The 13,437-nt window shown below is 42.2% G+C and overlaps 1 protein-coding gene across 1 annotated transcript; it reads right to left on the reverse strand.

Moving 5' to 3' along the window:
• Window positions 1-3,711: 3,711 nt before the first annotated feature.
• On the reverse strand, window positions 3,712-10,113 carry LOC129640254 (allergen Bos d 2). Its single transcript, XM_055565458.1, has 7 exons — window positions 10,033-10,113; window positions 9,413-9,552; window positions 9,156-9,226; window positions 7,528-7,635; window positions 6,421-6,544; window positions 6,234-6,270; window positions 3,712-3,873 (listed from the first exon to the last, which is right to left on the reverse strand). The coding sequence occupies exons 1-7, from the start codon at window positions 10,111-10,113 to the stop codon at window positions 3,712-3,714; spliced, it is 723 nt and encodes a 240-aa protein (XP_055421433.1).
• Window positions 10,114-13,437: the final 3,324 nt, after the last annotated feature.

The raw sequence follows: 13,437 nt of genomic DNA on the forward strand, positions 1-13,437 counted from the left end.
AGAGGTCTGTTTAAGCTTATTTTCTAAAACGAATGACACACCTTCAGTTTAAGAAGATAAATATGTGGTATCTCTACCAGGAATCAGTTATCAGGGAATTCATGAGAGGGGTTCATATTTTTTTTTAATATTGAAATTGCAGTATAGTTGATGTCCAATATTTTTTGTTACAGGTGTAGCATATAGGTATTCATAATTTTATTTCTACCTTTGGAGTTATAAAATATTGGCTTTTTTATTCCCTATGTTTTCCAACCCTTACTTTTAAAATAATCTTTGTAAGTTATTATTTATTTTGTACTTTGTACCTCTTATTCCACTCCTTGTGTGTGTGTTACTGACTTCTTCCCTCAGCAGATTCGTTTGAATAAACATCTATATATTTTTGTCGGAGAAGGCAATGGCACCCCACTCCAGTACTCTTGCCTGGAAAATCCCATGGACGGAGGAGCCTGATGGGCTGCAGTCCATGGGGTGGCTAAGAGTCGGACATGACTGAGTGACTTCACTTTCACTTTTCTCTTTTGTGCATTGGAGAAGGCAATGGCACCCCACTCCAGTACTCTTGCCTGGAAAATCCCATGGACGGAGGAGCCTGATGGGCTGCAGTCCATGGGGTCGCTAAGAGTCGGACACAACTGAGTGACTTCACTTTCACTTTTCACTTTCATGCATTGGAGAAGGAAATGGCAACCCACTCCAATGTCCTTGCCTGGAGAATCCCAGGAACGGGGGAGCCTGGTGGGCTGCCATCTATGGGGTCGTACAGAGTCGGACACGACTGAAGCGACTTAGCCGTATTTTTGTAGACTCCTTCCCTATTGCCCCTGCATACTACCATCAGGATATGTCCCACTCTTATCCATGCCAGTGTTGATGGATACATGTTCATAGACACGATTTAGTAAGGAAGTGAGCCATCTTATCTCCTGGGTAGAGACTTAGGGGATCTCTATGTCTGGACTGCTGGATCTCCGTGCCTCTGATTTTCGATCCCTGCCAACAGGAGATGAGAGTTTCCGTTGCTCCATCCTTGGCAGGACTCAGTATGGTCAGCTGTTTTTATGTCAGAGATTGTCATGAGTGTGTTAGTGTATACAGTTTCAGGAGTATTTTTCATTTCCTCAATGAATAAAGTGGGGTGATTGCCATTTGTCTATTTCCTTTGTTAGGTGTCTCTGCAAGCTGTTTGTTCATTACTGTGTGAATTATTTTTTTTTTTTTATGAAGTTGGTAGGTTTTTAACATATTCTGGAGTCTCTTTTAGATGGAGATGTGCGAACATTCCCCCCGCTTCCCCGTTGCTGGCTTCATTTGTATTTCCTTAAGGTTGTCCCTCAAACATGTAAATATTTTGATTGAGGCTTGGCTATTAACATTCTGTTCCCAGTGTGAGATCCTTCTTGGTGTATATTTTAATCAGTAACCGCCTAATCTTTGGTCACCATGTCCACCTGTGTTTTACCTCTGGAGTCTTTCTTGCTTTGGGTCTTAAATACACGTCTATGAGTCTCTCTGTGTTGTAAAACGTGGAGCAATGGAAGAGTTGAAGTTATTTATTTTTTTGTCCCATGAGTTCCCAATGTCTCCAACAGTTTTCCTTATAAGATTATTATTCTCTTCTGAATTTCCTTTGTAACTGTATCCAAAATCTATTTGTCTCTATATTCCTGTCCGTTCTCCAGGAGCAGATTTGGTTATGTTTTGGTGTGTGTTTCCCCATTGTTGGTTCTATTTTGGGGGCAGTGTTAAAGACAGTTAGAACATGATGATCACATGAGTGGCCTTCAACAAGTTTGTGTCAAAAGCAAAGCATTCACGGTTCACATCTTGTGAAAACAGAATTTTCATTCATTCACGGATCATTAGAGCAGTGGGTGTTTCTGTGGATTTTCACAAAGCGTGTCTTAAAGAGCGAGACAGTTTTGCTACGTTTTGGAGCCAAAGGAAATAATCCTTGAATAAATGGTGGCTGCCGAGTTCTCAACATAAGTAGATATTCAGTTTCAAACATAAGGGTTTAATTGACTTAAGTTCTACTGCTGGTTATATTTGTCTTTGGTATACCTTTTCCTGTTTATTTATAATGAGCTAAGGAGCTCCTGTGATTTAAAGAGATAAGTAGTGAACAGGATGGTGACTATGAGAAATAGCATTGTACATATATCTGTCAGCGGCTTAGAGCAGAACTTTTAAGTGTTTTTAATCACACACACACATACACGCACACACGCACACACACATACGGGGTAAAATGAGTAACAGATGTATTAGTCAACTTGTGTCTTATGTAAATAACCACTGATGGTTTTTCTTTGACTCTACCTTCCTGTTCCTGATCTTCCTGCCAACTTCTAAGAGTTGGTATATCCACACTGATTAAAGTTAATTCACTTGTGATAGAGGAGCCCGCTTCTCCAGGATTTGGTATATTGTCAACTGGATAGGAATCCTTGAAAATAATTTTTCAGATAAAATGTTTTTTAATGGTTCATATTTCCTACCTGGTTCCTAATGTTTTCATTATTCAAACGGCAACTGTTTCCCTGAGAATTTTTAAAAGTATTTTGGTGTCTCGCATCTGTGGGAGAGGGAGAGGGGGGATGATTTAGGAGAATGGCATTGAAATATGTATAATATCATATAAGAAACTAATCGCCAGTCCAGGTTCGATGCAGGATACAGGATGCTTGGGGCTGGTGCACTGGGGTGACCCAGAGGGATGGTATGGGGAGGGAGGAGGGAGGGGGGTTCAGGACTGGGGACACGTGTACACCCGTGGCAGATTCATGTTGATGTATGGCAAAAGCAATACAATATTGTAAAGAAATTAGCCTCTAATTAAAATAAATAAATTTAAATTAAGAAAAAAAAGTATTTTGGTGGGTAACCCAGCGGTCATACTTCTTATAACTTCTGCTAAGGGTTTTTTTTTTAATTTTACAACACACACTGGGTCTTACTTGCTGTGTTCTGCCTTTCCGTAGTGATGGACTGAGGGTTTGTTGTTGAGATGGTTCTCTTGTTCAGACTCTGAACAAGCGGAGTTTGTGTAGTGCATGCCTTTGCTATCATACACACGTGGGATCTTCCAGGTTATAGATTCAGTGTGTGTCCCCTGCATTGCCACATGGATTCTGAACCACTGGACCCCTGGGGAAGTCCCTCTGCTCCGTTTGTTCTTTCTTCATTTTAATTCTTGTTGTAGGTGGCTCCCTTGGGTGAGACCTAAGTGAGCAATAGCTTCATTCTTCCCGGGGTTATTAGTAGCTGCCCTCTGCACTGACCCCGTAGCAATATTGGACACCTTCCAACCTGGGGGGGCTCATCTTTCAGGGTCATATCTGTTTGCCATTTTATACAGTTCATGGGGTTCCCACAGTGAGAATACTGGAGTGCTTGGCCACTGCCCCCGCCTCCAGCGGATCACCTTCTGCCAGAACTCTTCACTATGACCCGTCTGTCTTGGGTGGCCCTACACGAAATGGCCCATAGCTTCCCTGAGTTATGCCAGCCCCTTCGGCACACAAGGCAGTGATCCACGAAGGGAGTATAGCTTATTCGTCAACTGCCATTTTTGCGTTTTCCGTCAACAACTCCAGTCAACGGACACACCAGTATCTTGATCTTGGACATCAGTGTGTGCTTGTAACATGCATTCAGAGTGCACGCAGCTTACAGTGAGCTCTGGCAGGGTCCGGGCCCAGTGCCCTATTCTGTCTTGCCTCTCACTTCACAGCCGTTCAGGTGCACCCAGCCTTCCACATCCTCAGGAATCAAGCAGAGGTCTCCAGAGTGGTCTAGGATGGTGTCATCTTTTTCACCTCCCTTAACGCATTTTTCCTGGTGTCTTGTCTGGTCAAGTGGCATGACCTACAGGACACCCATGATGCTTCTTTTGCCCATCAGTTGGCACCAATCCATGACTATTACTTTGAAAAATATCTGATGAGCAACTTTTATGCAGAGCTGTAGGTAACTGAACCTGCATTGCATCAGCATCAAAGTCTCTGCTTCTGGGGTTTGAGATGGAGAGTAGACCCCCCTGTAGTCGGACATCACAGACCCTGTGCTTTGTAAATACCATCACTGCCCTTTCTTTAGTAAACACTGTTCACTTTGGTTGTATGTGTGTGTGCTCAGTTCATAAACTGTGCCTGACTCTAGCAACTCCATGGACTGTAGCCTGCCAGACTCCTCAGTTCATGGAGTCTGCAGGCAAGAATACTGGAGTGGGTTTCCATTACCTTCTTCAGGGCATCTTCTTGACCCAGGGATCGAACCTGCATCTCTTGCATCTCCTACATCGCTAGGTGTATTTTTTACCACTGTGCCCCCTGGAAGCCATGTAAGACTTCATTCTGCAACATCCTGACCACCTCCTGCAACCCCACAGCAGATGAACACTGCTTGACACCATCGTTGAGTTGCTTTCAAGTTCCACTTAGGACAGCTCAGAATAAGGCATCTGAAAACCAATCCCATTTCTCATGTGACAACTGATCGGAACCTCATTTCACCATATAAAACTACCTTCTGTGGTTTATTCTCTCATCTCACAGAAACACTTGCAGGATTCACACCATGCATCGTAAACAGAGTTATTTCCTCCTTCGTTGTACACTCGACTTCCTGCATGGTTGAATTTACACGTTTTGACTGTTTGCAAATATAGAACCTTTGTTCACTACACATATGTGCTTTAATCAATTTATTGATCAGTTTAGGAATCCAGTAACATTAGCAAGAGCAGAGGATGTTCATAGTTGGAAAGCCGTGGGTTCAGGGTCATGATTTCCTGCGACAGAAGAAATGATGATTCCGAGGAAAAGGTCTACCGTTTTCATATGGATGATTGGGACACATTAGTGCTTTGATGCTGGTCTCTTCGTTGTTTTACTTTTAACATGAAAAAAAAGTAAAACATTGTTGAGCTGATTAGCATTAATATGATATTGTCCGGAGCATGATAGAAGCAGTTGCTGATGGAAGTAGTGGGGAGATTTTCCTATGAGACCCATTTCACAGAAGTTCCTCTGTGTGTGTACCCCTGGGGGTTTTGTAGAATTACCACCTGGTGAAACTAGCTGTGAGCAGTCTGGTATCAGGTCTGATATCGACAGACACTAAGTTACGTATTCACAGCTCTTTGAGATATAGGAGATGATCTGCTGTGGGACCTGTGCCACTTACATCTTCTGTAATATCATTTATCATCATGCATGTTTTGTGGCTGTAAGCACCTTCATTCACAGTGGGATTCCCCAGCGATCATCATAACTCACAGCTCAGGCCTTCACACCACCTCCATTGTCCTTAAAGCATCCCACTGTGGATTCTACATCAATGTCAGTAATTAGCTATTCTCATCTAAAGACTAAGGAAGCCCAACCCTTGGACACTTGGCAAGGTGAAGGGTTTTGCCATCCCATTCTTTTTTTAAATTAATTTTTATTGAAATGTAGTTGATGTTCAGTGTTGTGTTAGATTCAGGTATAGAGCAAAGTGATTCATTTATATATTTGTTGTTGCTTTCTCGTTATGTTGCTCCCACTCTTCTGTGACAGTATGGACTATGGCTTCCCAGATTCCTCTGTCCGTTGGAATTTCCTGGCAAGTATACTGGCATGGGGTGCCATTTCCTATTTGAAGGATCTTCCTGACCCAGGGATAAATTCACATTTCCTGTGTCTCCTGCATTGGCAGGCAGATTCTGGAACTCTCAGTCACCTGGGAAGCCTCACTTACATATATGTGTAGGTAAATGTATCCCTTTTTTTCATTCTTCTTCTTAAAAGTTATTGGAAGACCCTCAGTATAGTTCCCTGTTCTCGCCAGTTGGTCTCTGTTGTTTATTTTATATATTTTAGTATGTATCTGCTCATCTCAAACTCGGAATTTAGCGCTTGCCTGCTTCCCCTTTGGTAACCGTTAATTTTGTCTGTGTTTGAGTCTGTCTCTGTTTTTTATTGGTTCAGTTGAATCATATTTTAGATTCCACATGGAAGTGATGGCATATGATATTTGCCTTTATCTTTCTGAGTTACTTTACTTAGAAGCATCGTCTCTGACTCCATTCATGTTGCTGCACGTGGCATTTTTCATTCTTTTTCTTGGCTGAGTAGTATTCCATTGTGTATGTATCCCATTCTTAAAGCAGTAGAACCCCCCTCCCCCAAAGTGTTAACCTCCTGAGAAAAAAAATGTGTTGTACATGTCATATTTCTACTCACCCAACCGCTCTTCACTGTTCTTATGGAGGACAATTGTCTGTGAAAGAGAATGCATAAGAGGGAAAATGACCATTGACATGCCTATATTTCAAAGCTGTATTATTTCAATACAGCTCTTATTAAAGATATCTCTGCCAATAGGTAATTTGAACCAAAGGTTCCAGTGATGTGTTTTCATTTCGGAAACCTGTCACCATCTGGGGCTTTACCTGTTTCGATGAGATTTTCTATATTTTCATTTGGAACCCCCCTCTCACTGTTCAGCTGCTGATACTTCTGAAGCTCTTCTGGAGTGAAACTGGTTCCTTTGGCTGGATTTCATAGCAGACAGGGCAGAAGAGGTGTGTGTTAGAATCCGTTACGGGTGGTAGAGAGTCACCTGACTCCTACCTGTAGTGATCGGGAAGTCTCACCAACACCGCTGCCTTCCACCATCACCTAAACCCTGCTGTCCAGACAGTTATTTACAGAGGTGCCTGAGTGTGCACGCAGGTCTTCAGATGTATCCATGGGGGTAGAGTCCACATAGTTAGCATGTTATCACATTCCAGTTCAGAGAACAACTCAGGGAACTACTAGTCATTCAGCAGAGACCTTAAACGTCCCCCTGTGAGATGCAATCTTTCATGGCATATCAAAGAAGGTCATGGCAGGTCTGAGACTCAGACTTTCTCCCAACTCCATCTCTTCCTGTCCACTTTGTCTACATTCTGGAAGTGCATCCCTGGGGTTTTCATGAACCCTTATGAAATGAATGGGCGCAGGAATGATGGGGAAGTTTCGAAACCACACTAATCCTAGTGAGACGGAACGGGACCCTGTGTTCCTTGCCCACCCTGTCTTTGGCCTGCCTTTTGACTGTGAAATATTTCAGTCAAAGAATAAGTTAAATCAGAGAAATGAGAATGCGGAAAAGCTAAGGGAAACACTCAAAAGAGACCAAGTAATAATAACGTAGTCATGAAGCAAAGACAAGGACCTGTAGTTCCTCCTGAAGGACAATAGATACTGTTCTGCATCATATCCTGTGAGCTGTGTGTTACCACATGGACTGTAGCCCTCCAGGCTCCTCTGTCCATGGGGATTTTCCAGGCAAGGATACTGGAGTGGGTTGTTATGCCCTCCTCCATGGGATCTTCCCTACCCAGGGATCAAACCCAGGTCTCCCACATTGAGTGTGGGTTCTTTCCCATCTGAGCCACCAATGAAGCCCTATCATAAGGCGTCTGTACCTCTCTCCTTAGCGTAAAAGTACTGATCGTAGGAGCTCATCTACATAAGCTACAGTACTTACCAAGGCCTTCGGTCATTTTTGTGATCCTCTCCCCATCATAATTTTCAACATAAGTTACCAGCATGTTTTCTGACACATGAATCAATTCCAAAGTATTGGTACCATCGACTGTGACCGAAAAAAGAAAAAAAAATCAAGCCTCAGTATGATGAACTTCTTTCCTTTTCAGTTGAACATGTTTTATTCTTCTCACGCTCTCTATCGTCTGTTTTCCCTCGGATGGTAAACTCTGTCTCAATGACATTTCTTGGGGTGTATTGTTAGAACCTTTAAGAGAGTGAGTGAAGTAGGAGCGCTCTCTCCACACCCCCTTCTCCTGAAGATCAGCAAGACTTTCAGTCTTCTAGCACTCTGAATGATGGCAAAGTTGCTTGTTGAAACTATAGTATGCTTTGAACCTCAGCCATCTCGTACGCACTCACAAGAGCTGACTGTTTACACTTTCAGGAATTTTGTGACCCAATTTGCAAGTACACTCATGGTTAGAAAGCAATTCTAAAAAATTAGACGAATCTTAGTAAAATGAAAGTTACTACATAATCCAGAGTTATTTCCTAGCCTAAGAGCTAACAAAAGAGGTACAAGATACAAGTAACTGCCTCATGTTGGACATATATACTCTTTAACGATTGCAGATTAGATTCTGTGGCTGCGTGTCCACAGTCGAAATTAAAATAGTTGCATCAGACCAAGAATAGAGTGTTATGCTGTATATGTTTTGAATGAAAATGAAACATTGGATCACTTAATGTAATGTTACTGTGTTGATATTAATATTTGAGGATCATTTCCTGTTATTTTTAGCTACAGAGATAGAAACCTGTCAGTGCTGCTTTCAACTTAGGCATTGATATTATATTTGAGAAATATTTCTTGTTATTTCAAACTGTGGAGATAGAAGTCTATGCTAAACTCACTTTCAAGGTATGTAAAAATTCGTTGAAATTTTCACTGTTGTTTTGAAGTGAAGTGAAAATCAGTCAGTCGTGTCTGACGTCCGTGAACCTCGGCCTGTCACCCATTAGAGTCCCCTGTCCATGGGATTCTCCAGGCAATAATACTAGAGTGGGTAGTCATTTTCCTTCTCCAGGGTACTTCCCAACCCAGGGATAAAACCTGGGTCTCCTGCATTGCAGAGCTCTTATTTCAGCTGTTCTCATTTTGGGGCTTTAAATTAATCATGTCCTACTTACTATACTTGCTAATAAAGAAATTTACTATTTAAGAAATTTCTTCATTTTAAGCAAATTTGATCATGTAGATGAAATAAAAGATAGAAACAACTTGGAAAGAGTCTTTGTAATCTTAAAATAGTAATATATATATGTATATATATATAATCTTATGCACTTCACCACTCCCAGGGAACATGTATAGTCACCGTTCTGGGGCTTTTTCTCAGAGACCATCAATGGCCACATTCCACCCTTGGACCCCATTCTGGTGTTGTGGGACAGAATTGATTCCTGAAAACTTAAATGGCTTTTCCAAGATTGCATTGGTAATGAGTAGAGGAAGCAGTGCACCCATCCAGACATCTGGTTGTCTTTGATGGAACCGAGGTTATCCAACCGAACACGTTGCATGGTTTTGGGAAGACAGCCCATCGGAAAAGCTGGAATACTCACATTCTATGACGTACACATATCCTTCTTGTCTCCTTGCCACTTCTCTGAGCAACAGGCATGTGCCCTGGTCCCTGAAAAACCAACAGACGAGACACCGTCTCAGCATGCACTTCCCAGCGCTTGAGGACACCCTTGAATAGAGTTCGCACCCTCGACTTCACACCCATCACCCAAACCCTTCACTGCACGTTGGAGCCCGGACCCCATCTCCAGAGTCAGCAGTCTCCTTGCTTTCCATTAAGGAGGATTGCGCTTACTTGAGATAAAATGTAATGGAGAGGTATTCACAGTCACTGATACATTCAATCCGACGATAGTAATTCCTCAGTGGGCCTCCTTCCACAATCTTCTCCTTGTTATCAGCAGCTGCGTAAATGATGCGCCACTCTCCTGGAATCTAAGAAGGAAGGGCTCCTTAAGCATCAGTCAATATCTCTTTTGCTTACTCACCAGTACACAGCACCACCTTTGCCTCAGCGTTTCACATAGAAGAAAAGTAAATTCAACCTCATTAAGCAGAGTTCTACCCCCTACCTTGTTGAATACCATGACATGAATTCATGATTCCTATTTGATCAGAAAGCAAAGAATTCAGGGTTTTTTTGAAATAAAACACATCATGATTGGCCATGACTCTCTGAATGATAGCATGTTAAATTGTTTGTTTGTTTTTAGCCTATAGACTAATAAGATGAAGAAAAAATAAAAGACCGGATAGACAAATGGTTGTATTTTTCTCAGGTAGTTGCATGGACCCCGGCAAGTGTACAATCTGTTCATACATATAACTGAGTTTATCTCCTACATGTACACAAAAACAAGCACACACACACTCAAACAAACAAGACCTTCTAGGAGATCACCTCATTCTGCGTACCTTTGAGGGGTCTATCTCAGCTGGAGTTTCCTGGGCAGCACAAACCAGACCAAAGAGGAGAGTCAGGAACACAGCCTTCATCTTGGGACTCTCGTGGTCCTTCTTCTAGGAAGCTGAGCATATCCCAGCTGTTGGAGAGGTTGTGAATTGCTTGCACTTTTCAAAGGATACGTCTCTTGGCAGAATACATGATCATCAAATGGTGGTTAATCACCCGATGTGGTTACATAGACGTCATCTTCCCATATCCTGGATGGCAGCTGAGCTTTTTTTGTGGTTTTCTGTGGTTCTTATACAGATATTTATTTTTAGAGAAGTTGAAGTGGATCTGGACATTAAGTCTTCAGAGTAACTCAGAAATCACAGAACGCTTGAGGTATTTCCAGGACAGTGTTATTTATATTCTTGTCCATCATCCAAGAGTCCAGGACACATATCCTCAACCTCTGTGTTATTTCTTTCACATTGAAGAGGTCTGTTTAAGCTTAATTTCTAAAAGTACAGACGACACTGTCCGGTTTAAGAAGATAAATATGAGTTGTCTCGACCAGGAATCAGTTATCAGGACCTTCCTCAGAGGGGTCTGCATTTTTTTTATATTGAAATTGAAATATAGTTGATGTACAATATTTTTTGTTACAGGTATACCATATAGGTTCGAGAAGGAAATGGCAACCCACTCCAGCATCCTTGCCTGGAGAATCCCATGGACAGAGGAGCCTGGTGGGCTACAGTCCACAGGGTCGCAATGAGTCACACACGACTGAGCGACTTCACTTTCACTTTATACCGTATAGGTGTTCATAATTTTATTGCTGCTTTTGAAGTTACAAGTACGTAGGCTTTTTTATTGCCTATGTTGTACAGTATATATTTATACATTATTTATTTTAACACAGTAGTTTGTATGTCTTATTCCACTCCTCCTGTCTGAACCTACCACTTTGCTTCACCCCACTGGTCATGACTGGTTTCTTCTCTGTATCTTTTTTTGTTATATTCTGGAGTTTGTTTCATTTTTTATTTTGCACATGTAAGTGGAATGCAACACTTTGGCTATCCATTCTTTTATTTTTTTCTTCATCTTATTTTTCTGTAGGTTTATAAAAAAAGTTAATTATCATTCACAGAGTCATGAACTCTCACAGTCATTTGCCAGGATATCATACAGTATTTGTCTTTCTCCATCTGACTTACTTCACTTAGCATAATACCCTAATGTCCATCCACATTGCTCTAAACTTCACATATTAATGGTTGTCAAGTATTCCCCTGATTTGTGTATGGATATACACAGATACATCTGTGTGTGTATACATATATAGATGTTCAAGCTGAATTTAGAAAAGGCAGAGGAACAAGAAATCAAATTGCCAACATCCATTGGATCATTCGGACAGCAAGTGGGATCCAGAAAAGCATCTGTGTGTGTGTGTTAGTTGCTCAGCCGTGTCTTACTCTTTGTGACCCCACAGACTGTAGCCCACCAGGCTTCTCTGTCCATGGAATTCTCCAGCCAAGAATACTGGAGTGGATTGCCATTCCCTTTTCCAGAGGAACTTCCCAACCCAGGGATTGATCTCTGGTCTCCTGCATTGCAGGAAGGTTCATTACTGTTTGAGCTACAGGTAAGTCCATCTACTTCTGCTTTATTGACTATGCCAAACACTTTGACTATGTGGATCACAACAAAATGTGGAAAATTCTTCAAGAGATGGGAATACCAGACCACCTTAACTGCCTCTGGAGAAATATGTATGCAGGTCAAGAAGCAACAGTTAGAACCGGACATAGAACAACAGACTGCTTGCAAGTTGGGGAAGGAGTACATCAAGGCTGTATATTGTCACCCTGCTGATTTATCTTACATGCAGTGTACATTATGTCAAAACCTGGGCTGGATGAAGCACAAGCTGGAATCAAGAATGTCGGGAGAAATATCAATAACCTCAGATACGGAGAAGACACCACACATATGGCAGGAAGTAAGAGAAACTAAAGAGCCTTTTGATGAAGGTGAAAGAGGACAGTAAAAAACCTGTCTTAAAACTCAGCCGTCAAAAAACTAAGATCACAGCATCTGGTCCCATCACATCATGGCAAATAGACGGGAAACAATGGAAACAGTGAGAGACTTTATTTTCTTGCGCTCCAAAATCACTGCAGATGGTGACTGCAGCCATGAAATTAAAAGACGCTTGCTCTTTGGAAGAAAAAGCTATGACCAAGCTAGACAGCATATTAAAAAGCACAGACATTACTTTGCCAACAAAGGTCTGTCTACTAAGAGCTATGGTTTTTCCAGTAGTCATGTATGGATGTGAGAGTTGGACCATAGAGATGGCTGAGTGCTGAAGAATTGATGCTTTTGACCTGTGGTGCTGGAGAAGACTCTTGAGAGTCCCTTGGCCTGCAAGGGGATCCAACCAGTCAAACCTAAGGGAAATTAGTCCTGAATATACATTGGAAGAACTGATGTTGAGGGTGAAACTCTAATAATTTGGCCACCTGATGTGAAGAACTGATTCATTAGAAGAGACCCTGATGCTGGGAAAGATTGAAGGTGAGAGAGAAGGGGATGACAGATGATGGCATCGCCAACTCAATGGACATGAGTTGGAGCAAACTCCGGGAGATGATGAAGACTGGGAAGCCTGGCTAGTTGCAATCCATGGTGCTGCAAAGAGTCGGATATGACTGAGCGACTGAACTGAACTATTGTGTATACTTCCTATGCTTCTTTGAGCTTCCCAGGTGGTGCTAATCGTAAAGAACCCACCTGCCAATGCAAGACGTGAGTGCAGATTCCATCCTTGAGTTGGGGAGATCCCCTGGAGAAGGAAATAGCAGCCAAATTCAGTGTTCTTACCTGGACAGTCTTATGGAAACAGGAGTCTAGCGGGCTACAGTCCCTGGGGTCACAAGTGTTGGACATGACTTAGTGACTAAACCATCATCACCATGGTTTCCTTATATATTTTATCTAATTTTAATGAAATATTTTCCACAGGAGCCAGTTTTCATCTTGTACCCCACTCAAGGATCCCTCCCAAATTCGTCTCTCCAATTTAATTTCTCCTTTAGGTTATAAGCTACAGTCATTGCAGTGTATGAGATTTCTGCCTTACATGCAGCCCCTGACCCTGAGATCCAGCTTCTTTCAACCATCCTCCTGCCTGTTGATGCATTAGGCAAACTAGATTAAAGAACCTATGGGCAGCCACTCTCTAAATGACACTGTCTTGGGCAGTTTGCTCCCAGGATGACACCAGCACCATGATGATCATCAGGTCACTTCAGTCGCTCAGTCGTGTCCGACTCTTTGCGACCCCATGGACTGCAGCACCCCAGGCCTCCCTGTCCATCACCAACTCCTGGAGTTTATTGAAACCCATGTCCATTGAG

The sequence above is a fragment of the Bubalus kerabau genome, chromosome X (assembly GCF_029407905.1).
Source record: "Bubalus kerabau isolate K-KA32 ecotype Philippines breed swamp buffalo chromosome X, PCC_UOA_SB_1v2, whole genome shotgun sequence".
Lineage (NCBI taxonomy): Eukaryota > Metazoa > Chordata > Mammalia > Artiodactyla > Bovidae > Bubalus > Bubalus kerabau.